This window comes from Xiphophorus couchianus, chromosome 14, assembly GCF_001444195.1.
Source record: "Xiphophorus couchianus chromosome 14, X_couchianus-1.0, whole genome shotgun sequence".
In the NCBI taxonomy this organism is placed as follows: domain Eukaryota; kingdom Metazoa; phylum Chordata; class Actinopteri; order Cyprinodontiformes; family Poeciliidae; genus Xiphophorus; species Xiphophorus couchianus.
Window position 1 is genome coordinate 24,554,675 of NC_040241.1, and position 27,131 is coordinate 24,581,805.

The 27,131-nt window shown below is 41.3% G+C and overlaps 1 protein-coding gene across 2 annotated transcripts; it reads right to left on the bottom strand.

The window, feature by feature from the left end:
• On the bottom strand, positions 1–27,122 carry LOC114157598 (uncharacterized). 2 transcript variants are annotated; one of them, XM_028038697.1, is made up of 20 exons: positions 26,885–27,122; positions 11,982–12,062; positions 10,720–10,816; positions 10,416–10,528; positions 10,105–10,331; positions 9,536–9,639; positions 9,335–9,450; positions 8,843–9,069; positions 8,696–8,757; positions 8,507–8,601; positions 7,615–7,832; positions 7,431–7,528; positions 7,248–7,360; positions 5,992–6,224; positions 5,842–5,906; positions 5,252–5,352; positions 4,419–4,648; positions 4,257–4,315; positions 1,574–2,892; positions 1–109 (listed from the first exon to the last, which is right to left on the bottom strand). In XM_028038697.1, exons 1-20 carry the CDS (start codon positions 27,081–27,083, stop codon positions 87–89), a joined length of 3,780 nt encoding a protein of 1,259 aa, XP_027894498.1. In that variant the 5' UTR covers positions 27,084–27,122; the 3' UTR covers positions 1–86. The 2 variants fall into 2 exon arrangements, with proteins under 2 accessions (XP_027894498.1, XP_027894496.1); XM_028038695.1 differs by having other exon boundaries at positions 9,320–9,450.
• Positions 27,123–27,131: the final 9 nt, after the last annotated feature.

Genomic DNA, 27,131 nt, shown 5'->3' on the forward strand with positions numbered 1-27,131 from the left:
ATGGTTTTAATGGTTTTAATGGTTTCCCTGAGGGGACGCAGGTTTCTTCTGCAGACGCCGTCCAGGTTCTGGTCTTGGGCTTCAGGTTACGTCTGCTCAGGAGCGCCCCCTGCAGACAGATTTACAGCAGACTTTAAATGTTGTTCCATATTCTGACTGTTTGAAACGGGTTTAAATGTGGCTTTAAAATCATAATTAAGTATTTTCAGGGTTTAACTCTGTTCCTCAGTTATTTCCTACCAAATTAGAAAATAACAAATTGACTTAGAATGTAAGTACTTTAATATCATTTCACTGTTTAAGCCTCAAAATCATTTCAAACTTGAGTTTATTAATCCAGTTTGTGACGTTTAATCCAGGCTGTTTTCTGATATTTTTCCTGAACTCGTTTTCCGTTTGCTGCTCAACTTCTGTGTTTCTTTTCAATGTTTTAAACTTTGCTTTATGACGTTTGGTGTAAATTGTGAAGCATTTGGTCAACTGCTGTTATTTTAAATGTGCCGTAAAAATAAATTTAGACAGCAAACGTTCAGTTTGTGATCCTCCAAACAGAAAAAGTCCAAAAGATTCGCTGAAGTTTTCAGACTTAAAACATTAAAACTTTTTAAACTTGTCGGCTTTTCAGCTTATTCTTTTCCAAATGGTATTTAGCTTTTTATCATCTTGTGAAAAATTTGCAGCAACATTGTTTATCTTTAAACTTATCAGAAGAACTGAAAAGCTGCAGAACTTCTTGAATTTGCAGTGAAAATCTTCGTCTTTTTCTGGCTTTTCTCTGAGCTTCAGCCAGTTACTATTGACGGAGAATTAGGACCAAACAAGGAAGTTTATTTGTTTGTTTTGTTCTTAAAATGAGCATAAAGTTGTAATTTCATGAGAACTCCACATCAAACTGCGTTAAAATGAGAAACCGGCTTTATGAATAAGAGATGCCTGTCATAAAAAACTAATTAATTATATGATAAAATTAAAATAAGTTCCATTTGCATAATTCATCATGTTTCCTTTTCTGCTGAAAACTTCACTCTGGTTCCTTTGGCTCGTTTTTGTTTCCAGAGATTTCATAATTCATTTTATTTGTTTATTTATTGTGGATATTTTAAATGTCTTCCACCTCCAGTGTTAAAAAAGGTTAATAATAATTATAAAGCCATTACCACTACATTACTTGAAAATGATCTCAAAACAACAATATTATCGTTTATCGCAATAACTTCAATTTATCATCCAGAAAAATCTCTTATTATGATCGTTATATAATGAGGAAATTAAATTGACATTAAATGATTATCAGCTGCAGGAGTTTGAAACGATTCTTTAAACGACTGAATCAGTTTGAAATAAAGACCCAGAGCAGCTGAGCTGGTCCAGTCAGATCCTATCGACTCCATCTGAGCTTTTTTTCTAATTAAAATATTTTTCTCATCACTGTTCGATTTTCTTCCAGCAACATTGTGTCTTTATTCTGCCAACAGTGAAACCTTTCTGCTAAAATGTCTTCGTTTTCATAAATATTACGACTTCAGTCTCGTGTTTTAAAAGAAAACCTCTGGGTTTCAGGCTTGTGTGTCACCTTTGTGTCGAACCATGTGTCCCTTCAGGCCGGTTTTGGAGAGGAAAGATTTCCCGCAGACCTTGCAGGTGTAGGTTTTCTCGTGAGTCTGGAGGTGGATCTTCAGTGACGCCGTGCAGTCGAAGCGCTGCCGGCAGACTCCACAGAGGAAGTCCTGGTTGTTCACATGGGTCCACACGTGTCTGATCAGGATTCTCTTCGACTGGTGGACCGTTTGACAGATTTCACACCGATGCAGAGTCTTATAAACGGGATTGGATGGAGGCAAACTGCTGTTTGTGTTTGCAGCTGAAGGCCCGGACGCCTCAGGAGTCCATAAGGACGTTGAGTCTTTATCTCCGTCTCCATCGTCACTATCAACTATCTCCACCGGCTCCATGTTAACTGCTGAACGCTCCACTTCGTTTCCGTCTGCTGTTCTGGTCTTCTGCTGCTCTGCATCCTGACCGAACACCTGAGGCAGTGAAGATGCTTCGTCTCCATCATCATCCTCAATATTAATGATTTCCATCTCCTCTTTCTTGCAGTTCGTCTCTTTGTTTGGTGGATGCTTGGCTTTTTTCCTCTTTGCCGTTTTCCCAGCTCCTGTTTGTCTCTTTGAATCTTTACCAGATGTTCGAGGCAGCAGAGACGGGACTGTAGTGGACTCTGTGTTTTTATCATCTTCATCCTCACTATCAACTATTTCCACCTCTTCGGTCCTGAAGTTTGTCGATCCAGCTGCCGGTTTGACTTCCTTCTTCTTCCCCTTCTCCTTTTGCTTCTTTTCCTTCTTCTTGTCTTTCTTCTTCTTTACCTGTTTTTTGCTCGTGTTTTGCTTCATTTCGTTCTCTGGCCTCGCGGGGTGAAAAGACGACAGGCGGGAAGACTTTATGCTTTCCCGCTCGTCGTAGTCCTCGCTGTCCTCCGTTTCGTCATCATCTACCTGACTGTTCGCCGCCTCGCCTGAATCTTTCTGTCCCGTCAGATCCGCGGGTTCAGTCTTCATGTCTTGCTCTGAACTCTGCCCAGACGTCCCCGGCTGCAGAAGAGCGAGAGAGAGCTTGCAAACCAGAGGATTTTTGTAGTAGTTTTCATCCTCGCTGTCGTCCGTCCGCTCGTCGTCTGTCTGGCTGTTTGGCGTTGGGTCGGGATGTTTGTCCGTCTCCTCCACAGGATTACTGTCTGCGCTGCGTTTGGGCTCCAGACCCAAGACTTTGGTGACCTTGACATTATTCTGATCGCCGTCGTCTTCGCTGTCTTCTGTTTCATCATCCTCACTTGACGCTGCTGTGCTGGACTGCCTCTTCAATCTTTTCCTTAGATTTTTTCCATTTTTGCTGCAGGGCAAACATAAGTTAGCATGGTTAAAGGATGCTTTGCATTAACATGCTACATGTCTGTCAAAATAAACGGCAACAACTTATGAAGGAGGCCCCGCCTGTAAGATACAGTAACAATGTGTAAATCAGATGGAAATCATCGGTCTGCAGTCGTCCCACAAACAACTCCAGCAACACAGTGTTTAGCAGGAGCTAATGCTAAAGCGCTAAGCTTAATTCAGAAACAACTTATATTTTCTACAATTCCCTTAGATTGTATTTATGTTTATATCTTGTCCTCTAGTATCATTTCTTTTGTTCTTGCATGTTTCTTGTTTGAAAGAGATTAACAAGAGTGAACAGGAAACTGACCTGCTGCGTAACCTACTTCAAAATAAGAGCATGAATATAAAAGTTATCGACTGTTCTTAACAGTCAATAACCAAAACTTCAACACAGGCGTCAAACTTTAATCAACGGAAAGACGACAAAACAGCCAAGTAAATAGCGCTAAGTTATGGCGTTAGCGCTAAGTGCGCTAACAGTTAGCGAAAGCGCTAACTGAAAAACTCCACTATTAGCAGAAGTGAGTCCAACACTGAAAGTTTGCAACTCAGACCTGAAGATGCAGATTTTGTTCCCATGAACCTTCTGAAAAGATTATTTTTTAAATTATTAAAGGAAAAAAAAATTTTCTTGAACAAAACTCAGATTTCAAACCAGATCTAAATCTTTTCTACATGTGCGAACGCAAACCACTGGTCAGGAAACACAGCCGCTACGAACCCCGGTGAACCCCAGTGAACCTCAGTGAACCCCAGTGAACCCCGGTGAACCTCAGTGAACCCCAGTGAACCCCAGTGAACCCCGGTGAACCTCAGTGAACCCCAGTGAACCCCGGTGAACCTCAGTGAACCCCAGTGAACCCCGGTGAACCTCAGTGAACCCCAGTGAACCCCAGTGAACCCCGGTGAACCTCGGTGAACCCCAGTGAACCCCAGTGAACCCCGGTGAACCTCAGTGAACCCCAGTGAACCCCGGTGAACCTCAGTGAACCCCAGTGAACCCCGGTGAACCTCAGTGAACCCCAGTGAACCCCGGTGAACCCCGGTGAACCCCGGTGAACCTCAGTGAACCCCGGTGAACCCCAGTGAACCCCGGTGAACCCCGGTGAACCTCAGTGAACCCCAGTGAACCCCGGTGAACCTCAGTGAACCCCAGTGAACCCCGGTGAACCTCAGTGAACCCCAGTGAACCCCGGTGAACCCCGGTGCGGTTTGGTCTCAACCTCTGCAAACAGAACGCTGCATCTTCGCGCTTCGTTTCATTTTTAAATCCCCACAGAGATCCATCTACAGCCTGGAGGAATATTCAGGACTTACCTGGTGGGAGAAACGTCAGAGCGACTCCGTTTCATGCCGGTCTGGACGTTACGTTGCTCCTGGAAGAGTTTGAGACCCGAATGAAGCCGACACCTCCCCACCTGAACACTGAAGCATCTCCATGCGCTGCTGGAGCCTCAGGAAACAGAAAAGGCTTCTGACCTTCAGGCGGACGTAGAGCAGAGAACCGCCGGCTGATCTCAGCGTCCTGCTGATGTCATCAGACGTCAGATTCTGCAGGTTGATGGGCTTCACGTCGCCGCCGTGACCGGTCAGGAAGTCCAGCGCTTCTCCAGCCAGCTGAGGGAAGGTCGTCCGCAACAGGCTGAGGAACTGGGCCTCCTGAAGGGTCCCGGGACACTGGAACTCCAGGACGGGGTATTTCTGCAACACTGGGAGAAATAAAGACTGCTGGTCGCTATGGAGACCTGAACACACTGAGCAGAAACAAAACTGGAGCTATTATCTTCAGACCTAAAGAGGAGCGATCTAGAGTCATAGATCTAGAATTATAGATCAGCTGCAGTTCTTCCAGCTGGGAACTAGAGATCAGGCTGACCTCTGACCTGACCCTTCTGTTCCAAAGTGGGTCTTCTCCCAGCTGCAGAACATTTCCAGGACCAGAGGACTAAAGAGAAACTCATCCAGGCTTTAGTTTCTCTTTAGTGGCTTTGATTCCTGCAGCTTTCAGCTTCTATGCACCACAAATCTGGAACAAACGTCCAGAAAACTGCAAAACTGCTGAAACAGTGAATGCCTTTAAATCTAGACTACAAACCCAGCTGGTTAGAGCTGCTATGATTAATAATCAATGAAACATTAATCAATAATCTGATGTGTAACAACGAAACCAGACAAAATGTAATATTTCACTTGTTGACTGTTTTTCTATGACTTTGTAATTTTGTGCTTTTATGATGCAAAGCTCTTTGAACTGCCATGTTGCTGAAACCTGCTACATAAATAAATTTGATTGATTGATTGACTATTGAAACCTAGAGGAGAGGCAACGTCTATCATGGGGTCGGCCACGATGCAGATCTTCAGCTCCACCAGGTCGTCTGGGTCAGAGTTCGTCCTGCTGGGTTCCTGAATGCTGACAAAATAAGAGAAAATAGAAAAATTAGTCAGAAATCAAAGAGTTTAACTGAGGATGGAGATTTATTAGGATTTATCAATACGATTCCAATATCACTCCATGTCATCAAGCAAATACAGCCACGGCACGGGAACCGAAAACAGAATCTGAACTACTGAGAACCAGTTCTTATAGAGAACCGGTTCTTGTAGGGATCCGGTTCTTATAGAGAACCAGTTCCTGTAGAGAACCAGTTCCTGTAGAGAACCAGTTCTTATAGAGAACCAGTTCCTGTAGAGAACCAGTTCTTGTAAAGAACCAGTTCCTGTAGAGAACCAGTTCTTGTAGAGAACCAGTTCCTGTAGAGAACCAGTTCCTGTAGAGAACCAGTTCTTGTAGAGAACCAGTTCCTGTAGAGAACCAGTTCCTGTAGAGAACCAGTTCCTGTAGAGAACCAGTTCTTGTCGATCCCCATCCCCAGGTTGAACCCGGTTGTTCCTGACTCACCTGGCCTGTGGAGTTCTTGGACGAGGATCTTTAGATTCATCGGCTTCTTTCTGAGAAAGATCCTTCTAGAGTTTCAGAAATACGTCAGAATGTGATTAAACGTCTCCGGTTTGTGTCGAGGTAAAGGAATCTGGGTCGCGGTCGACGCACCAGCTGCTGGACGCAGATGACCGAAGCCTCCAGAGAGTCGATAGTCGCCTGGATCTCCTCTGGATTCACGCTGCTCAGGTTCAACTGCAGCATCTTCTGCCCTTGAAGAGCAAAAACACTGAAGGGCTGATCTGAAGCCAGCTGAGAAAACGTGGATCTGAGGAAGGCCAGCAAGTCCGACTGCGGAAGACCTCGAGGACAGGTCAGCACATGGACCGGAAACTTCTGAAAAACTGAACAAACAAAGAGGAAATCAAAACTCAGCAAGTCAGATCAGGTTTTACTGAAACTGTTCGCTAATGTAGAGCTGATTCACCAGTTTGGTTATTTACCAGAAGATCAGGAGTTTAAATAAACTACAGTTAACTACTGAGAGGAAACTACTGGAGCTTTTTAACTATGAGTCAGAAAGTTAAAGTACAAAAAAGAAACTAAAGTATTTCCTTTTCATATGGGATTCCCCAAGGCTCCATGCTTGGTCCTGTCCAGTTCTCACTCTAAAACTGTCTTTGGGATCCATCCTTCATGAGCAAAATGGTTTTTTATTATTATTTTTGTGGAGTGGAAAATCTTTCTTTTCAGATTTTCATTAAACTTTAGGCATATTTTACCTCTGGATGTTTGTTTCTGGGGGAAATCCTGTAAATATTAGTTTAATTCAACAGTTTGTTTGAAGCTCATCACTATGAGGACAAACAGCGATGATGAGGTGATGCGTTTCCTGTTCCTCCCTGGAGTAAATGAGAATCTGTGAAGTTTCTGCCTCTGCATAGATCTTATCTAGCAGTGCTGTTGCTGTAGACATTCACTCATGTATCTGATTATTGGTCACTTTGGACATTTTTTGTTACTGTGCAGTATTTTATTGTAATTTTATTTTTCTGTCTGTGTGAAGCTACATGCTTTGAATTTCTGCTGTTGCACCTTAAATTCTTTTAATTTTTACTATTTTTCAGCCGCTGTGCACCGTGTTTTGTCGCCTGACGGTGGTAATGTTTGTCCTCCATGTGCAGCTGTGACTCGGCTGACGGAAAACAAACCGAACCGTCCAGAGTTCAGCCGAGTCGAGCATCGCGACACTGAACTGTAAACCGTCATGTTTTCTAGCTGAGAGCGCGCTGGTGTTTCTGGGTTCTGTTTTCTGTGAAAACTGCCGTGTTGACTGTGGGATTGTTTCTGTTTTTACTTTTACATGAGAGATTTCTGCTTTTCTAAACTGGATCAGCAACAGAAAAGGGCAGAAAAGTCTTAATTACGGAGCTGCGGGCTGAAAGAGGAAGAAAACAAATCCATCTGGGATTTCTCCAGGTAGAAGACTTTCAGGTTGATGTGAGTGTCTTTACACTCTGCTGGGTTGGGGTTCTCATTTCTGGAAGACAGAAAAAGGAGGATTAAAAGACAGAGCTGATCAGATTGTCTGGAAACTGAAAGGTTTTTACCTGTTACTGGGTGTAGCTGGATGTGGGGGGGGTGGATGTTCTCCATCCTGATTATTCTGCCGAGTCTCTTCTGTTCTATCGTCGGGTTTCTCTGGATGCTGAAAGGAAAATGTTTTTAAGTTATCAGGTAATCCGAGGATTTCCTGCTGCGCTGTCAGTGATCGAGTCCGGCCTGCTGCAGTACCTGGAGCCGCAGGTAGAGGGCAGACGTCCCGGCCGCCTTGCGGATCAGCTCAGGTGTGAAGGACGGCAGCTGGAGAGGCAGCAGCTTCCTGTTGCGGTCGCACTTAAAGGACTCAAACAGCGTCAGCTGAGGGAAGGTGGACCTGAGCAGGTTCAGGAAGTCCGCTTCCTTCATCCCACGAGGACACTGCAGTTTACTCTGACAACACTTCCTCCGCACTGAAACGAATAAACAACGTCAGCAAGAACAGAGAAGAAAACGACACACAAACAAATAAAGAGCCTATAAACACGTTTAAGACAAGTAATGCACATGTTTGGGGAAAATAGAAACATATTAATGGTTATTTGTGCAAAAAACTCAACTAAAGAAACAAAAAAGGCTTCATATTCTAAAATGAAAACACCGGCGACATTTGCAGCAGAGAATGTATAAATAAAAAATCATTTCTCCTGTTTTGTCCAACAGAATCAGTTATTTGCTTTGTAAATATTCATGCATTTAAACATTAAAAATAATCAAGTATTTTTATGAATTCCAGTGTTTTTCAAAGTGACGCCTCAGAAAGTTGGAGAGAAGATGAGAAAAAATAATAATCTAATCGATCTGGGATTCCTCCAGATCGATTAGATTGGATCAATTTTAAATCCATTTTTGGTTTAATCATAAAATCTGATCTGTTTTGAGTGATTATTTTAAAATATGCTCATCTTTCTATTGGCAGATTATCAAATTCATCAAGAAAAAGACCCTAAAAACCCGTAAAAACTCGTGTTCAACTGGAATCAGAAGCTATGATGCAGCGTTTATGCTAAGCTAATGTAATAATTATTGAACCAGAATAAAAACGAAACGCCTCCAGGATCCTTCGCCTCACTGAGCTTTAATTCACCTTCTGACGTGACGAGTTTGATGCTGGAGTCGTCCAGGATGTGGATCCTGAGGCTGATGTGGGTGTCTGGTTCTTTGAGCTTACGTTTCTTTTTTCTGAGGAAAAAACAACATTTAGAAAACTAAACATTGCTTTAAATAATTAAATACAGAAAGCAGAAAATGATTGTAATAAATTATAATAAATCACTTTTTTCTTGGTGCCTCTGCCAGTAGATCTTTCAGGCTGGAGTCGATGTTTCTCTCTACAGACTAAAGAGAAAAACCCATTTTTAGAAACCAGCTTCCTGTTCAGCCATCTTGGACTCCTGAGGAGTTTTGGCGCCAGCTGCAGTACCTTCAGTCGGATGTAGAGGGCAGAGTTCCCAGCAGCGCTGCTGATCTGTTCTGGCGTCAAGGACTTCACTTTCAGAGGCAGCAGTTTCTTGGTGATGTTGGTGATTAAATACTCAAACGGCGTTCCAGCGGCCAGCTGGGGGAACTTGGACTTCAGCAGCTTCAGGAACTCTGCCTCCTGCATCCCACGGGGACACCGGAGCTTTTTGGACTTGTACTTCTTCAGCACTGAAACAGAGCAATCAGGAACGTTACTCAAGTTGTTTCTAAAATAGAAACCCTCAAAGATCTACTCTGGGTTTAGTGTGTAGCGTCTGATAACCAGAGGCGAGCACCATTAGCTACAAAGCTAGCTGCGCTAACCAACAGCACTAATCAGAAGCATTATTTCTGCTAAAGCTAATGTGCTGCACCAACATAGCAATGATTGGAAGCAAACGTTAAAACGCTGTAGCAACGCAGTAATTGTTAGAATCACTCAGTAAATGTTTACTAGTCTTTGACAGAGCCTCAATTCGGGAGTCCTCTATAACGCGGACTTTGAGAACGATGTCTTCATTATGATGACTCTGATTTTTAACTGGATTTTCCTGGAGAGTCTCGTTTCGGCTGCAGAGAAACAGAAAACACAAAAAGTTTAGGATGGAATGAAGACTTAAATGATTCACCGTTTACATTGTTTGTGTTTTCTCACTTGGCGCCGGGTGCAATCTGAAGCTCCATGGGCGGAGCTTCTTCATCGTCATCACTGGTCTGCATGGGCTGCTGACTACTTCCTGCTTCCTGCTCAACTGGACACTAAGAGAGAAGGAAGATTTTTAACCTTATGCTTGATATCTGTATTTTCACTAAAGCTATGTCTCAACATAGTGGAAGCTAATGCTAAAGGGCTAACCACCATAGTACTTAGTGGAAGCTAATGCTAAAGGGCTAACCACCATAGTACTTAGTGGAAGCTAATGCTAAAGGGCTAACCACCATAGTACTTAGTGGAAGCTAATGCTAAAGGGCTAACCACCATAGTACTTAGTGGAAGCTAATGCTAAAGGGCTAACCAACATAGTACTTAGTGGAAGCTAATGCTAAAGGGCTAACCACCATAGTACTTAGTGGAAGCTAATGCTAAAGGGCTAACCAACATAGTACTTAGCAGAAGCTAACGCTACAGTGATATTCCAACATTATAATTCTAATTTTTCCATCACTCATCAACCTGTTTGTCAATGAAAGTTGAGTTTTCTGCTTTATGGTCGGGTGCAGTACCTTCAGGCGGATGTAGAGGGCAGAGTTCCCCGCTGCTCTGCAGATCTGCTCCGGTGTGAAGGCCTGCACCTCCAGAGGTTGCAGCCTGTTGGTCGGGTCAGTGATGAAGGACTCAAAGGGAGTGCTGGGGGCCAGCAGAGGGAAGGTGGACCTCAGCAGCTTCAAGAAGTCGGCTTCCTGCTGGCCTGAGCGACACTGCAGCTCGTGAACCGGGTACTGATCATCCACTGGAGGGGAAACGGCAGCCATGTTCCACTCAGAACAGAGCAATCAGCCCAGAAACAGAACCTGAGGAAGAAGAGCATCCCTACCTTGGTCTGAGACCTCCTCGATGGTCCAGTCGGTCAGGATGCAGATCTTAAGATCCATGTAGTTTTCCAGGTTTCTGATGTGAGAGGCGGCCATGTTGATCCCGTCAGTCAACCTGAGCAAAGGACACACAGTTAATCCCAACCTGGACAGACTCAGACTGCTGGCACCATCTGAAGGTTTTGAGCAGCACGTTGCTGGAGAGTTGTCTTTTTAGACCCAAATAAACTACAAAGACGTTTTTAAAGTCAAAGTTAAACTGATAAAGACGAACTGTTATCATCAGAGGAAGATTTGACCTCTAACCTCGAGGCTTCGTCAGAACCTGGCCTGTCGATGTGTTGGTCCTCCGTTAGGCCCCCGGTGTAAGAGACGATCTCCAGGGTCTGAGGATTCTCCGACTCTGGACACAAATCAGCCAAATAATTATTACAGAAGTTAATATCTGTAATATGATTATCATGATTTAATAAAACATGGTGTTCCACAGGGCTCTAGTCCAGGGCTTCTGATTTTATAGTTCTTACTGATCATTGGATAATTATCATTACAAAAATAAATGTGTTAACAAGTGAGTTCATGAATAAAAAAAGTTACTGAATTAGGAACATTTTAAATAAATTAAAAAACAAATAAAAAACAAGCAAATAAAAGTTTAATTTAAATAGGAAACGTAAGAAAAAAAATATAAATAAATAAAATAAAAATGAGTTTCGGGTTGCCTTTAAAGGATTAAACTAAAAAGAAAAGTTTTAAACACAAAAACAAAATATGAATAAATTAAACATAAATTTAAAATACAAAAAGTCCAAATTAATTTTTATATTTTGAAAAACAGAAATAAAAAGTTAAACATAAACAAGAAACAAGAAAAGTCCAAATATATTTGTACAAATATAAATGAAATTAAAATTAGTTTAAAAATATGTATAAAATATTTTCCAGGTTATATTTAAATGATGAAACTAAAAAGAAAATTTTTATTTAAAAAAATACAAATAAAACTTTTCAGACTTTATTAAATAAAAACACATATTGTTTAAATCAGCAGAACGAACAAAACTTTCTGCAAACTGCAGCTTAAATAACTTAATATTAACTTAAATAACTTCATAAAGAATACAGATATTTATTCTTTGAATAATTTCCAGAACAGAATTAAATAAAAATAACGAGTTGTGTTTTTATGCAACCAGTTTTTGTCATTATGTTGGAAAATATTAAATATTCTACATATTTTCTCACAAAAATCAACATCCTATAGCCAAAAGTTTTATTCAAGTTTAATGTTTATCTTTATTTGAAAATTTAAAAGTAGGAAATAAAATTGTAGCTCTTTAAAAATAAAAAACAATTTATGTTGTATTTTTTTATTACAAGTTTGCTTTTTAAAATTTTTTGCTCCAGTTTTATTTAACTGAACTAAAGGCAAAAATCTCTCATTAAACAATAAAGTTAAACCAAAACACCTGAGTTAATTACAATATTTGTGTCTTAAATTATATTTTAAATTGTTTACATATCTTTGTTTATAAATTAAAATCTGTCTGTCTTTGATGAAGTCGTACTTATTTCACACGTCTGTCCGGCGTCGTCCCGCCAGCCGTCGCCTCCATCAGCGCCGCACAGAGAGAACAGCATCTGGTCGTCTGGATCAAACAGAAATAATCAATATTATCATTATTATTACTGAACACAGAACCAGGTCTACACATAAAGTTTAATCAATAAATACAACATAATCCAGGAAACATGAAACGGGATCTGGGATGGAAACAGAAGAACAAGTTTTATTAGAATGTAGTAAATATTCAGAGGAACGTCGACATTTATAGAGGAAAAAGGATTTTATATAATAGATCTGTTAGGAAATGAATCAAAATCCATCAGAAATCAATTAATTAGATTTTTAAAAAATACTAGGTTATTTAATTCTATTTAAAAGTATGTATCTACAGTGCAGCTTGAAAGTTAATAATAAGTTTCCTACAGAAAACTTATAATAATCATGTGAAATTAACATCCAAACCTCAAACTGTAAAGGAGACCTTCCAAATAAAGGACACAGAAAAAAATTACATGTTTTCATTATTTATTCAACAAAAGCATTTTATCTGTCAAAAAACAGAAAATCTGCCAAGTGCAAAAGTATGAGACCTTTTTCAGTTACACCTTGTAGCAGCTCCTCCTTCTGCAGCCGTTACTTCAACTAAACGTCTTCTGTAACCACAGAGTGTCTCACGTCTGCTTTTTGGGATTTTTGTCCTCTCCTCCTTGCAGAACTCTGCCAGTCGAGTGAGACTGGAGGGACATCTGGCAGGTAGAGTTTGTTGATAGTCCTGGGAATTGATGGTTCCCTGTTTCATATGGAGGCGTCCAGGTCCGAAGGCAGAAAATCAGGCCCAGACTTTCACATTTCCACCACCAGGCTTCACTGTTGGGAGGCGGTTCTTCTCTTTAAATGCAGTGTTTACTTTTCTCCAAACATGGCGCCTGTGATTGTGGTCAAATAATTAAATTTTGGACTCATCCGTCCAGAGAATGGACTTCCAGAAAGCCTCTGGTTTGTCCAAGTGGCAAAGTTTAAACGGGCGGCTTTGTTCTTTCTTGAGAGCAGAGGCTTCCATCTAGCAACTCTCCCATGAATGTCAAGTCTATTGATATTTCTCCTGATTGTAGACGCATGTACATTTATCCCAGACGCTGACAGAGAGGTCCGTCACTCTGGAGGTGATGCGTGGGTTGACCTTTAGCTGCATTATTATTTTTCTGGTGCTTCTTTGTGAGTTTTGACGGCCGTCCACTTCTGGGTAGAGTGATGTGATGCCTCCATTTGTAAAAGATTAGTCTCACAGTGGATGGATGAAGCAGGAATGTTTTGGTCTAATAGCTTTCCCCAGACTGATGGGCTGTCACCACCTTCCTCCTGATGTCCTCAGATGTCTCCTTTCCTCTCAGCATTGTTGATCTGGTCTTCATGCCTTGACACAACACTGGTTTGGTTGGTTTCCTCTCCCTTTAAAAGTTTCTTCTGACTGGAAGTGAACCTCAAAACTTTTCCCAAGGATGTCTCATTTGATTGGTCTCCACATGTGTTTCACCTGAGTCTTTTACCTGATTGTCTTTACCAGTGCAGCTGTGGTTCATTTACTTTTGCAGACGCTCTGATTCCGTGTTTCATTTAATCTGCTTGCAATTCACACATTTCACTGAAAACAAGCAAATGGAGTCGATGAACATATAGTCCATGGGCCAGACCATGTTTCTGTCCATTTCAGGGTGGCAAAGTCTATTTTGAAAAGATACATGTCTGTAGTTAATATTGTGGTATGATAGCGCTTCCAAAATGGTGGCTGAGTCATAGTTATCAGCTGGTGAAGTAAACAATCCCTTTGGAAAACAATCTGCTTTTTGAGACTGAAGTATGTCTGGTTTAGGCTCATGGTGTGGGCATGTGCCAAAGGTCTGTGTTAGAATTGTAAATAATATATATATATATATATATATATACAGTAAATGGTCATCCTTATCTAAAAAGACTGTGGCATTCTTTCTGTGTTTCTCTGTAACTTGAGTTGTGTGACAAATGTCTGCAGGAAGCTGATAAGCTGGCCATACTGGAAGCCGATACCAGCCACTCTGGGACCAAAACTGAGAGAAAAACACCCCAGGTTAAAGGTCAAAGCTTGTGACCCAGAGACACAGGAGCTGCGTTTGAGACCTCACATGCACAAAGACAGGATTCCACTGTATTGAAAAGATTTATGAGTGTGTCAGCAGCCGTGTTTTGGTTTGCCCCTTCTTCCAGGAGTTGCTAACTAATGTAACCAGAGCTCCCTAATCCTAATCAAAGGTAGAGTAGGAAGAGAGGTTATAATGTTTGGTATCATCTTAAAGGGGACAGACACTCTTGGCTTTCATTTAACCAGGTTTTGAGTCTCTGACCAACACAGAGGCCACTAGAGCCCGTTAAACCAAAAATAATACACATTTTTCCACACCTTTTGACCAAACTAGTATTAAGGAAGAATAATTTAAAATTAACTTTGGACAAAACGTTTGGCTCTCTCTTCCTTACTTCCGGGTCCTCTCAGCGGGAGGCGTGCAGCGAGCAGGGAAAACAACACTACGCGTTGACGTCACAGAATCACAGAGTTTAATCCCATACAAAGCAACGCATGAATCAATCAACAAAGCTGCAGAGGTGCAGAGATATGCATTGTTTCCCTTATACAAACAAAGACAGACAAAAAACAAAACAAAGACGCGTCTTTGGAGAGAGCCGATGGAAAAAAGCAAAATAGTGGCAGCTCTCTGAATTTTTAGTGCTGTGCACAAAGTCTTATACTAAAGGTGTGTCTTTGTTTTTTAATATATGCACTTAAGGTGTTCCTCTAGTTGACCAACTGGAAGCTACCTTGGACACTCAGAGAAACTGAGAAACTCTCCCTAATTTACGGCAAAGATCAAAGTGCCATCTGGTCTCTGGTAAAACAAAAGAGCAAACAGCTGCGCGCCGACCCCCCGTGGCTCCACGGTCATTCCGGGCACAGAAAAACCTGAGACAAGACTTCACACCATCCCAGATGCTGTGAACAGAACAGGCCTCTCTCCCCCAAGCTCCATTTATTGCCCTGCAGGAAATGCTAATTTTATGGCCTCGTGTGCTCTGGCCGCACAGCGGGAGGCCCCATTGAGAGATCTGCATTTTGCCCCTGTTTGTCTGAATGCCTGCTCATCTGGCCCAATCCTGAATGCTCAACACAAACCTGTTCAAAATAAGAGTGTTGAATATACCTTTTACACATGCCGTAAGATTAACTGTATTAAGCACTAAAAATAATCATTTTTCCTCAACACTAGATACATTTCCTTTATCCCAGTGGTTTCCAGGGACACAAGAGTTAACAACTAGAATACTCAACAGACTCTAAGGAGTCAGAAAATGTATGATATGCCTGTACTGTCTGTCTGTGGGCTCAAGTATCATTCTTGTGGTCCGTCCAGCAGATTAAAAACAAAAATATTTTTGTTGTTGAGCTCATATGTCGATTTATTCAATAATTTAGCAGCATAAATTGTTCTAAAAATGAAAATGTGAATGTATTTTGATTAAAATGTTTATTACAAGACATTCTCTCTTGAAGGCAGACGCTTTTTTCCTCTGCTCCCCTCCCAACCTGCTTGCTCTGTTTTTCTGCTGCTTTTTCTCTTTTTCTATATTTCTGGAGCCTTTTCTTGCACATCCCCTGAATCTACAAATTATTGATCTGGTCAACCGCTCTCTCAGTGCAATTTATTAAATTTTCTTGAGGAGAAGTCTGGGCACAGGAGAGTCCTCTTGTCATGTGGGGACAAACCCGGTGGTATTCAGCCTGGATTTATTCATAATATCAGGATTTCGGCTGTTTGGAGCTTGTGGATTCCTGGCTTATTGACAAATCTGTGACGGATTTGGCCGAACTAGCGAACACTCAGACTGTTGGTTGGACAGAGACGCAAGTTGGATGCGAGTCTTGCTGAGACTCACAGCCCAGCCGAGGACTCAAAACTCACTAATGGGATGGAATCGATCTGGGAGAAGTTTCTAGTTAAGGTTCAGTGGAACGACCAAACTAATTTGGATAATTGGGAACTGAGATGCATCAGAGAGATTTTAGGGAAGATTGAAATTTTAAAGATATGTAAACATAAAGCTCCTTCCCTCCTCCTGTTATCCATGCAGCTGTGGAGCTGAACGCTCCCAAGGACATGCCTCGATAACAACATCTTATCGGACTTCTGTCGAGAGGCTGAGCAACGTGGTTGTCATGGCAATATAAATGCAACACACAAACACACACACACTCCTTGATGTCAGTGCCTCCACCCATGTCTTTGTTTTGTCTGAATGTTGAGTGTGCCTAATGTGTTTTTTTCTCTTGTTAATTTTTTATTACTTGTTATAAACTGTGGAGTACTTAGTATTTAGACCAATGTTAAACTTCTTAGATTATTTTTTAGATTATTATGCAGAGAGACTCCTATTATTGCAACCCAGAAAAGGAATTAGAACGAAAAAATTCTTCCAGAACAGAAATTTTTTTGGTTTTTTGTTATTATTATTTAGAAACTGTGGAGTAATTGTTACATTTGAAAATTTAGAGCATACTTAGAAAGTTCAGATAATACTTACTGTTAGAAAAATTATCCTCCTGTTCATTTACTTATGAGTTTATTTTACAAGTTATGTTTTCATATTATTCTTTTTATATTATTACTCTCATATTATTCTTCTTTTTATATTTACTTAAACTTCTCTTTCTTTTGTAGTATATTATTAACTTTGTTTAGGATGTTTGCCTGGAAGCTGATAACGTTAAACATTCATGTGTTATTAGTTCCATATGTAACTGATTAGTTGTGGTCAGTCACATGCCCTTGTAAGGGCATGTCCATAGGAGGGTCCAGAATGTGAAGACGGTTGGTCAATTCTCTGTGTGACTGTGTGAAGAAGCCCAACCTCCTTTTTCTATACAATAAAGAGAAATGCAAAGAAAGATCTAGCAGAATTGATTTCAGACAGCGTTTGACAGCGATTCGTCGCGTCTGTTCTCAATTCTCCTGTTCTGCAGAAAAGAAAAGAAAACTAATCTCTGTCTCTGGCTGATTCTTTGCAGGTTAGGATAAAATAAACCTATCATTTTTGGGGGCTCGTCCGGGATTCCCAACATACCCGCCGCTGACAGATGGAGAAAGACGCGCTGAAAACTGCCGGCAGTCAGGTTCTTTAACCTGAAAGTCCCGGGGGGTAAATTCCTCGCTGGGCCAGTGTCTTAGGTCAAAGCTCCCTCTGCCAACGGCGGATTGACGGGACACAGAACCGAGACAGAGCAGGAATCAGCCAAGTAAGTAAATAATGTGGTATCCGGGTGGTTTTCAGTCCCCCGTTTGATGTAAGGTAACAATAAAGAAGGGAAAGAATAAAAAACACACACGAAGGGAAAGAAAACTGTGAAACCTTTAAAATAACAGTGGGAAAGCAAGTGGTGGGCTTGTTGGGGTTGAGTAGCAAGAATTCTCCACTCAAATCATTTATTGAGTTGAGTTGAAGTGAGGATTGCCACAACAAGAATTTAACCACCACCCCACTTCCCAAACCCCCGTTCTATAGAGACCACCCCAGGTGTTATAAGAACGGGACTAAAAAACTGTAAAAAATGGGTTCTTCACATGGGAAGGTGAAAAGTCTTAAAGGGGATGAGAAGTTTATGTGTGAGATGGAGCCAGGTAACTTAAAGTACCTCGCCAAATGGAAAAAGAAGTACGGAATAGATGGTGTTTTGAAAGTAGAACAATGGAAAGACGTGGTGTGTAAATTAGAAGCAAGTGTTAGTTCAAAAACAGGTACCAGGCAACAGAAAAAATTAAAAGAACTTGTAGTTGCACGTAAGTGGTTAACCCAGGCACAAAATAGACATAATGCGCGTGCTAAAAATAAATTAGGCCGAAAAACCGAAGCTTTGTTTGTTAGATCAGAAGATAATGAAACTCAACCTCGAGCTCAAGTATGTGCAAAAAAAACCCCACCCCCAGCCTCTGACCCAAGGGAGGACGCTCCTGAGGCATTAAGGGGGTTGTTAACAGGCCAGCCTGCAAAAATAGAAAAAAAACAGGAAACTTTGGGTCCCTCTCAATCCACTCGCAGTAAAACAACCCCAATAGCTGCTAACATCCATATACAAATGGAAAATCCTCCTCCATATAATTCTTCTAAAACTCCGGGTTCTTCTAGCTCATATCAAAAGTTGTACCCTTCACTGTCTGAGCCATCAGAAGAGTTATATCCAATGGTTCAGGTTGCAAATCCTAATCCGGGAGAGGAAAATAAACAACCTACAATACTAGTTTTCCGTCCGTGGTCTCTTGAAGAAGCCAGAAAAGCTGTAGAAGGTGTAACTTCTCCAAAAGAAGATCTTGATAAATGGATCATGGACATGGAAGGGATTTATAATTCCTATGGATTAAATGGATATGAATTTGGCCAAGCCTTGCAATCTTCTTTAGGGAAAGATTGGGCAAAAGTCCGGGGCACATATACTGGATACTCAATCCGTTCTCCAGGAACTGCTCTACCATACCAAGCTACTATGGGGGGTGAATTACAACATCAGTGGGATGAAGTGCAACAACGAGCTAGGGAGGTCTTTGCTAGGCATGCAGATTATTCCCACCTTGGTTCAATTAAACAAAAATCAGGGGAAGATGTAGATGATTTTAAAATCCGTTTTGAAAAAGAATATAAATTTCACAGCGGCATTATGTTCAGTGATCACAAAGACTCTCCTTACCAACAACAATTAAAGAATATGTTAATGTCCGGGTTTCTCCCACACATTGCTAAATGGATTAGAAAACATCTGGTGGCATTTAACACCTCCACCGTTCATGAGTTAATGGAATATGCACGGCATGCAGAGAAACATGCAAAGACAAAGGGAGGCAGTAGTGGGGGTGATGCACAAATCTTCTGGGCAGATTCCACCTCTGACCCAGAGGAAGTGTTTTCATTTCAAAGCACCCGACCCCCTCAAGGGTTTCAGGGGGGCAGAGGTGGCCCTCGGTCTAGGGGGTTGTCTCAGTTAAGAAATAGAATACCACAAACAGAGGAGGGGTGCTGGATTTGTGGGTCACTAGATCACTGGTCAAGAGAATGTCCTAATCAGAGACAGGCACCACACCAAAGGGGGAGGAGGAGAGGTCGCAGGGGAAATTCACGACCTTATCAGGCGTGACTAGATGAATCAACAGTTAAAAACGAAGTTCAGACTCAAGTTGTTAATGTGTATGGTGCATTGGAACTACTTAATGCATTAAAAGAAAAGCCGTATATTGTTCTGACTGTCCATGGTCAGCCTGTGACTTTTTTATGTGATTCTGGAGCATGTAAAACTTGCGTTAAAGATAGTGTAGGGCTCAAATCCTCCAACACTCCTATATTTGTAAAATCAGCAAATGGTCAAACCTCACAAGAGTGGATGTCACACTTTATTGACATCTGCGATCCTCAGACAGGAAAAAGGCTGCACGCCCCTGTTGTAATTTCACCTAGCTGTCCAATTAATCTCTTAGGGCGTGATTTGATGGGAAAATTAGGCATTGCAATTTTCCCTACAAAGGGAGGAATGAAAGCTGTGAGAGTTGAAAACGTTATGGCCACAGTAACTGGAAAACCAATGTATTACGCTCTGCAGCTGCCATTTCTTAAACAGATAAGTGAAAAAAGTGAACTCTTAACCAAAGCAAAAGAGTCTCTGTCTGTCCCTGTTGATGAAACACCGTTAGCAGAACTAGAAGTTGTCATGAATGTGTGTTTAACAACAGATGACAGATATGCAAAAAAATTCTTAAAGCAGGAACCAATGTTGGTGACTACTCAGTATTTGTATACTGATGGAAACTCATTTGCAGCAGCTTCTGTGCTTCTGCCCACACAACAGCTATCTCTTTATTGCCTACCAGGGGTCCCACATCTGTCTTTGTTTAAAGCTGATGACACACAAAGCAGAGACACAGGTCCCCGTTTAAAAGCAGCAGAAATGGCATCTGATTTTCTGCCTTGCCCTCAAAAAATAGGCTGGATGTACAGTCCAAGTACACAGCTTTGGAGAATGTCGTACAGAGTTCTCTTTGATACAGAACCAAAAGTTACAGATTCTCCTTGACTTAATTTAGATTTTACAGTCCTACTGTCGCAGTCTGATGAGGATGATCTACAGACTTTGCCTGCATCTTTGTGGTCTACAGGGCCAACAGATGTAGGATTAATTACTATAGTGGAACCAGTCACTATTACTCCAAAATCACAGTGTAGGCCCAGAATAAAACAATACCCGTTAAAACCGGATGCACAGGAAGGAATAAAACCTGTTGTACAAGACCTTTTGGATGCTGGAATAATTAGATTATGTCCTGATTCGCCATGTAACACTCCAATTTTTCCAGTACAAAAGGCTGATGGAAAAAATTGGCGGATGATCCAAGATCTCCGTGCTGTAAATGCAGCAGTCCAAACTCGAGCCCCAAACGTTCCAGATCCACACACGTTGCTTAATTCCCTAGACCCAGAAAGCAAATTTTTCACCGTGATCGATTTAAGTAATGCTTTTTTCTCAATACCAGTACATCCTGACTCACAATACTGGTTTGCTTTCACTTTTGAAGGAAAAAAGTATACTTATACACGTTTGCCACAGGGTTTTGCTGATAGTCCAACTATTTTCACACAAGCAGTTATGACTTGTCTGGAAAGTTTTACTCTGCAAAATGGCAGTCAAATCCTGGTATATGTAGATGATCTTCTCATAGCATCTAAAAGTAAAGCAGCATGTAAAGCAGATTCTCTGCAACTTTTACATCACCTTGCATCTACTGGAAATAAAGTTAGCAAATCAAAATTACAGTGGGTTCAACAACAAGTTCGCTATTTGGGACATCAGATTTCTGAAAATGGAAAAGAAATACACGATGAGCGAAAATCTGCAATAGCGAATGCTCTAAAACCTGTAACAAAAAAACAGATGATGGCTTTTCTAGGCCTCTGTAATTATTGCAGAGCCTGGATCCCACAGTTTGCAGAAAAAACACAACTGCTACTTAATCTCATTTATGAGACTCCTATGGCCATGTCTGAGATGATAACATGGACACCGGAAGCTGAAAAACAGTTCACAGATTTGAAAACAGAGCTTATCTCATCCACAGTTCTTGCGCTACCTGATTACAGGAAGCCGTTCATTCAAACTGTTGATTGTAAAAATGGGTTTATGTGTTCAGTCCTGTTACAGTCTCATGGAGGAAAATTAAAACCTATCGCATATTATTCCAAACGGCTAGACTCAGTCGCATCTGCACTTCCTTTGTGCTTGCAAGCCGTATGCTCAGCTGCTCTAGCAGTAGAAAGTTCAGCAGAAGTGGTCTTATATCACCCACTCAGTTTGTTGGTTCCTCATGCTGTAGATGTGCTGTTGTTGCAGGCAAAAATGTCTTTTCTGTCACCTGCTCGACAGCTCTCCTACACAGCACTTTTGCTTTCTCAGCCTCATTTAACAATTCAGAGATGTACTGTTCTTAATCCTGCTACTCTTGTTCCAACTGCTACAGACGGTGTTCCACATGACTGTGTGTTTGAAACTGAAAAATTACAATTACCTCGTCCAGATTTGTCTGATGTGCCATTAAAAACTGGCAATGTATGGTTTGTGGATGGATCCTGTTCCAAAAATTACAAAGGGGAGACTCAAACAGGTTACGCAGTGGTGACCTCTGCTGGTGAAGTAGTTGAAGCCAAACAGATTAAAGCACATCATTCAGCCCAGGCTGCTGAACTAATTGCTTTGACCAGGGCTTGCGAGTTGGCTAAAGGTCAAGATGTCACTATTTATACTGATAGTCAATATGCATTTTCTACAGTTTTCTTTTTTGCTAAACAATGGGAACGCAGGGGTATGACTACTAGTACTGGCAAACCTGTTACACATGCTAAGCTCCTGTTATCGCTGCTTCAAGCTATACTCTTGCCATCTAAGTTGGCTCTTCTCAAATGTGTTGCTCACACTAAAGGGACTGATTTTGTGTCAACTGGTAATCGTTATGCAGATAACACGGCTAAGCTAGCTGCTACAGGCGCTTTTGGTGTGTCAGAAATATATCATGCGACATCACAGGAACTTCTTATTGATCTAGAAATTCTCCTGTCACACCAACAAGCTGCTCACTGTGCTGAACAACGCTCATGGCTCAGTAAGGGTGCTGTTAAGAACACAACAGGCCTTTATATGCTTAACAACAAACCTATTCTTCCTAAAAGTCTTTTTAATGCTGCAGCAATTCTGACTCATAGTTGTTGCCATGTGTCCACAGGTGGGATGGTTCACATAATTCAGCAGCATTTTTCAGCGTTTGGTTTTAATGTATATGCTAAAACTTTCTGTAGAGCATGTACAATCTGTGTAAAACATAATCCACAGGGAAATGTTCGACCAAAGAGGGGTCAATTTCCTAAGCCACAATACCCATTTGAGACTATGCATATGGATTTTATTGAACTTTCTCAAAGTGGTCCCTATAAATATTGCTTAGTGATGATTGATGCTTTTTCTAAATGGGTTGAAATTGTCCCAGCAAAACATGCGGATGCACTAACTGTAGCTAAAGCAATATGCAGAACTATCATTCCAACTCATGGCATCCCACAGAAAATCTACAGTGACAATGGTCCGCATTTTGTGAATCAAGTCATTCGGTTAATGGCAGACAGATTGCAGATAACATTAAAAAATCACTGTTCGTACCATCCCCAAAGCGCTGGGTTAATTGAAAGAGCAAATTCTACTGTTAAATCCAGACTTAAAAAATTTATGGAAGAAACTAAAAGGCCATGGCCAGAGTGTCTGGATTTAGTGAAAATGTACATGAGAATTGTGCCCACCGGGAATGGTTTAACTCCTTTTGAAATAGTACACGGCAGAGCTTTTAAGTTTCCTTTATTTAAAGACACCACACCACCACCAGACGACAGTGAAAAAACTTTAGCTGATTACATGAAAGAAATGTTACAGTCTAAAGAAGTGTCAAATGCAAATTCACTGCCAGAAGAACCTTTGTCTTCACAGGACCTCCAGGTGGTGAAACCAGGCGATTGGGTTTTCATCAAGGCCATTAAGAGACAGAACTGGGCCTGCCCACGGTGGGAGGGACCGTTTCAAGTGCTTTTGACCACTCCCACTGCAGTAAAGATCGCTGAGAGACCATCCTGGATTCACCTCAGCCACTGTAAGTTGCAGAGAGTGTTGGAGACCTAGGTGGGGGCAGTGGGGAAATCCGACTACAAAGGGGCGTGGCTTAATAGGGTTACGCGTCTCAATCGTCGGCGAAGAACTCATCACATCCCTGTTCCATAGAGTCCTAGGTAAACTCTAACATCTCTGTAACTGAGCAAAGATGGGGTCCTCATGGAGATGGGGCCTCTTTTGTGCTGTGGCTGCTGTGTGCGTGTCCTGTTTTTTCAGTCCAACCTCACTGATCCATCTGGGGAGAAGATTTGTCCATACCACTGCTATGAAGATCTGGCTAGGACACCTTCCAGACCATCACCATGACAACATATGGCAGACTTATGTGGAGATGTTGGCCAAAGAACGGAACATGACCAACTGCTACGTCTGCTCGGTGATGCCAAAGTCTACCAGGAAACCTACTCTGTATGTCAGTCCCATGAACAGGTCCCAAGCTGTCTGTTTTGCCTCTTGTGCTTTACGTTTCATGCCAGCGACTCTAGACAACACTTCAGATGGTGACATCCTGATGAAAAGGGTGTGCACTGGCGTGACGCCCATCTTCACCTACAGTAATGTTACTGGATACCCATCACGGATGAGAGCTGTCATGATGCCAGGGACAAAACATCCGGTCTGTATCCATTCTCCACCAGGAAACTGGACTGTTCGGGTAGGCCATGTACCTGGATGCCAGCACAACATTACTGATTTATTTCCTAGCTCCATTTGTCCACGTGATGATGGGACTCTAATTCCATGTCCCATGTGGACACCTCGAGGAAATTATCCCACTGAGGGTGGTTGGTTTCTGTGTGGAGGAAGTAATATCTATGCGTCGCTACCCATGAACTGGTCAGGTACTTGTGCTCCTGTGTTTGTCTCTGATCATACCATCATTGTATCTACTGCAGCAGTACACTCCCATCACCTGCGACAGCGGAGAAATTCAAAAATTGTTTTCCAGCCACATGATCCTATCAGGGGTTCAAATGTTCCCAAAGAACACAAACATTGGAGTACTGCTGAGAAATGGGGACTGTCAATTTTTCCATGGGTTGGAGCAGCAAAATCTATGCTGATGATTGAAACTTTGGATTACAGAATGAAGACTCTGGTAAATATTACCATGGACATTGAGAGAGGACAGAATCAACAACTTAGTGAAATGCGACTGATGGTTCTCCAAAACAGGATGGTGTTGGACATACTTACAGCTAGTCAGGGTGGTGTGTGTGTAATGATAGGAACATCTTGTTGTACTTATATTTCTGATGCTAATGAAACTCATATTGCTGAAGCCATGTCTGCCTTAAAGAATCTGCAACAAGCCATGTCACAGGATGCTGTTCCCTCACAAGGAGATTTCCTTTCTTGGCTCATATCTGGACCATGGTGGCACCTGCTGTTGAAATTAATGATGCCTCTTCTTATTATTCTTTTCTTGTTTTGTATTTTTACTGCCTGCATAATCCCATGTCTAAAATCTCTGATAGCCAAAACTGTTGGACATGTTATGTATCAATATCAACTTGTTGCCTCTATCATTGAGGGGCACCCCGATGTCTAACGTTATGATGGATGCATTGAAAATGTGCCAACAAGTGATGTATTCCTGATGTCTGTGTTAGACTTCATGCATAATATGAAAAACAGGTGGGAAATGTTAGAAAAATTATCCTCCTGTTCATTTACTTATGAGTTTATTTTACAAGTTATGTTTTCATATTATTCTTTTTATATTATTACTCTCATTTTTATTCTTCTCATATTATTACTCTCATATTATTCTTCTTTTTATATTTACTTAAACTTCTCTTTCTTTTGTAGTATATTATTAACTTTGTTTAGGATGTTTGCCTGGAAGCTGATAACGTTAAACATTAATGTGTTATTAGTTCCATATGTAACTGATTAGTTGTGGTCAGCCACATGCCCTTGTAAGGGCATGTCCATAGGCGGTTCCAGAATGTGAAGACGGTTGGTAAATTCTCTGTGTGAAGAAGCCCAACCTCCTTTTTCTATACAATAAAGAGAAATGCAAAGAAAGATCTAGCAGAATTGATTTCAGACAGTGTTTGACAGCGATTCGTCGCGTCTGTTCTCAATTCTCCTGTTCTGCAGAAAAGAAAAGAAAACTAATCTCTGTCTCTGGCTGATTCTTTGCAGGTTAGGATAAAATAAACCTATCACTTACTTATACGTAATATACTTATTCAGAACCCAGAACAGAGATTAGAACAAACTTAGAATCCAGAAAAACTACCTTAGCAACTACTTTTTAGACTCCTGTTCTTCCAACCCAGAAAAGGAATTAGACCAGAGGATACTCACTTATCTACCAACCATGAACAAGAGTATCTAGTTTATATTGTTGGGTAAATTGTATTACTAGTATTATCAAATATTTGTTGTATCATGTAGCCTTGTAGTTACATTTAGATAATGTTTACTTATATGCTTTTTCTCTTTTACTCTTAGTATAAGTAATGTTTCTGTGTGTTAAATAACTTTGATTCCTTCCTGTGACTTCCTTGAGAAAGAGAGCAGTGAAGCCTTCCTGGGAGATAGCGGAGACAACTCTTCTAGCAGAGTTTATTGCCCAGCAATAAATTCTGCTCTCCTGTGTTATATACAACGTGTCCTACATGACGCCGTGTCTGGTACTCGACTGGAGCAAGAAGGATCTAGAGTGTAGATAACATGTGTCTAGATAGTGAATGTCATTAGCGCTGCAACCATGTGATGCCCCGCCCTTTGAGAGTTGCAGCGCTCAGTGTGAGAGGGTTCCCAAAAGCAATAAAAGCGAGGAGGAGACAAATGTGTTTCAGAGCGGTTGGAGATTTGTAACTGTAAACACATCTCTGTCCGTTCTCCTCGCGAGTACAAAAGAATCTAACTCTCTTGTCTTTCCTGTGTTTGTTTAAATTGTCTCTAATAGGTATTTAGACCTGACAATATACTCTAGATCAACATTAATAGACTATTTTTCTTATTTTGCTCTTTCCTTTGGTTTGTTATTTTGTTTGCATTTCCTGTAAAGCACTTTGTATTGCTTTGTTGCTGAAGAAATAAAATTACCAACCTACCTTACAGACCCTGCAATTAACTCAGTGAAATAATAATCTAGTCCCACCACTATGTGTTTTATAAAAATGCTTTGAACTGCCCCCAAATTAACATTTTGTAATCTGGGACAAAAAAAACTAAACAAAACAGAATTTTAACAATAAAAAGAAGAAAATTAAAAACAACATGATTGTTTTTTTCCTGCAGAACGATAGATAGATAGATAGATAGATAGATAGATAGATAGATAGATAGATAGATAGATAGATAGATAATTTACCCACAGGTTCCGCTAGGAGTCGCTGTTTAACACCAATTGACTGTCTTTGTTTTGAACCGTTATTCCTGGAGCGCTGATATATTTAAAATGTTTCAATTGTATTTTTACAAAAGTACTACAGTAAGTTTACGTTATATTTTTGTAGAAATTAAACAGAAAATCCTTTACAGCGTCACTGCAGCTGAAAACGCGGAGATTCTCGCTGCTTCTGGCTTAATGTTGGAAAAGTTTGGCTGAATTTCAGGAACTAAATCCAATATTTCTGCGGAACCTGGTTGACAACGATGCTTCCAGGCAGATAACCGACCTGTGGGCTCCTCTTTAACCCGAGGCTGGAACAGCTCCAGTCGGCTCTTCAGGCGGTCTATCTCCTGCCTCAAGCCCGAAACCTCCGCTTCGTACAGGACAAAAGTCACCTCCACGTCCGCCAGGATCTCCGAGGCGGCCGTGCTCAGCTTCCCCGCGATGACGCCCGTCAGGCGGCTTTTGGACGCGTTGTAATCCATGCTGACGGTAAAACTAGCTACCTCGGAACAAACTGGCGCGGATGCTCC

Bases quoted from the DNA above. Each gene is read 5' to 3' on its own strand.
- LOC114157598 (XM_028038695.1), bottom strand. From the start codon at position 27,083: ATGGATTACAACGCGTCCAAAAGCCGCCTGACGGGCGTCATCGCGGGG. The intron at 10,817-11,981 runs GTACGACTTCAT...ATTTGTGTCCAG, and splicing joins CGGACAGACGTGTGAAATAA to AGTCGGAGAATCCTCAGACC. The intron at 7,361-7,430 runs GTAAAAACCTTT...TCTGTCTTCCAG, and splicing joins CCAGCTACACCCAGTAACAG to AAATGAGAACCCCAACCCAG.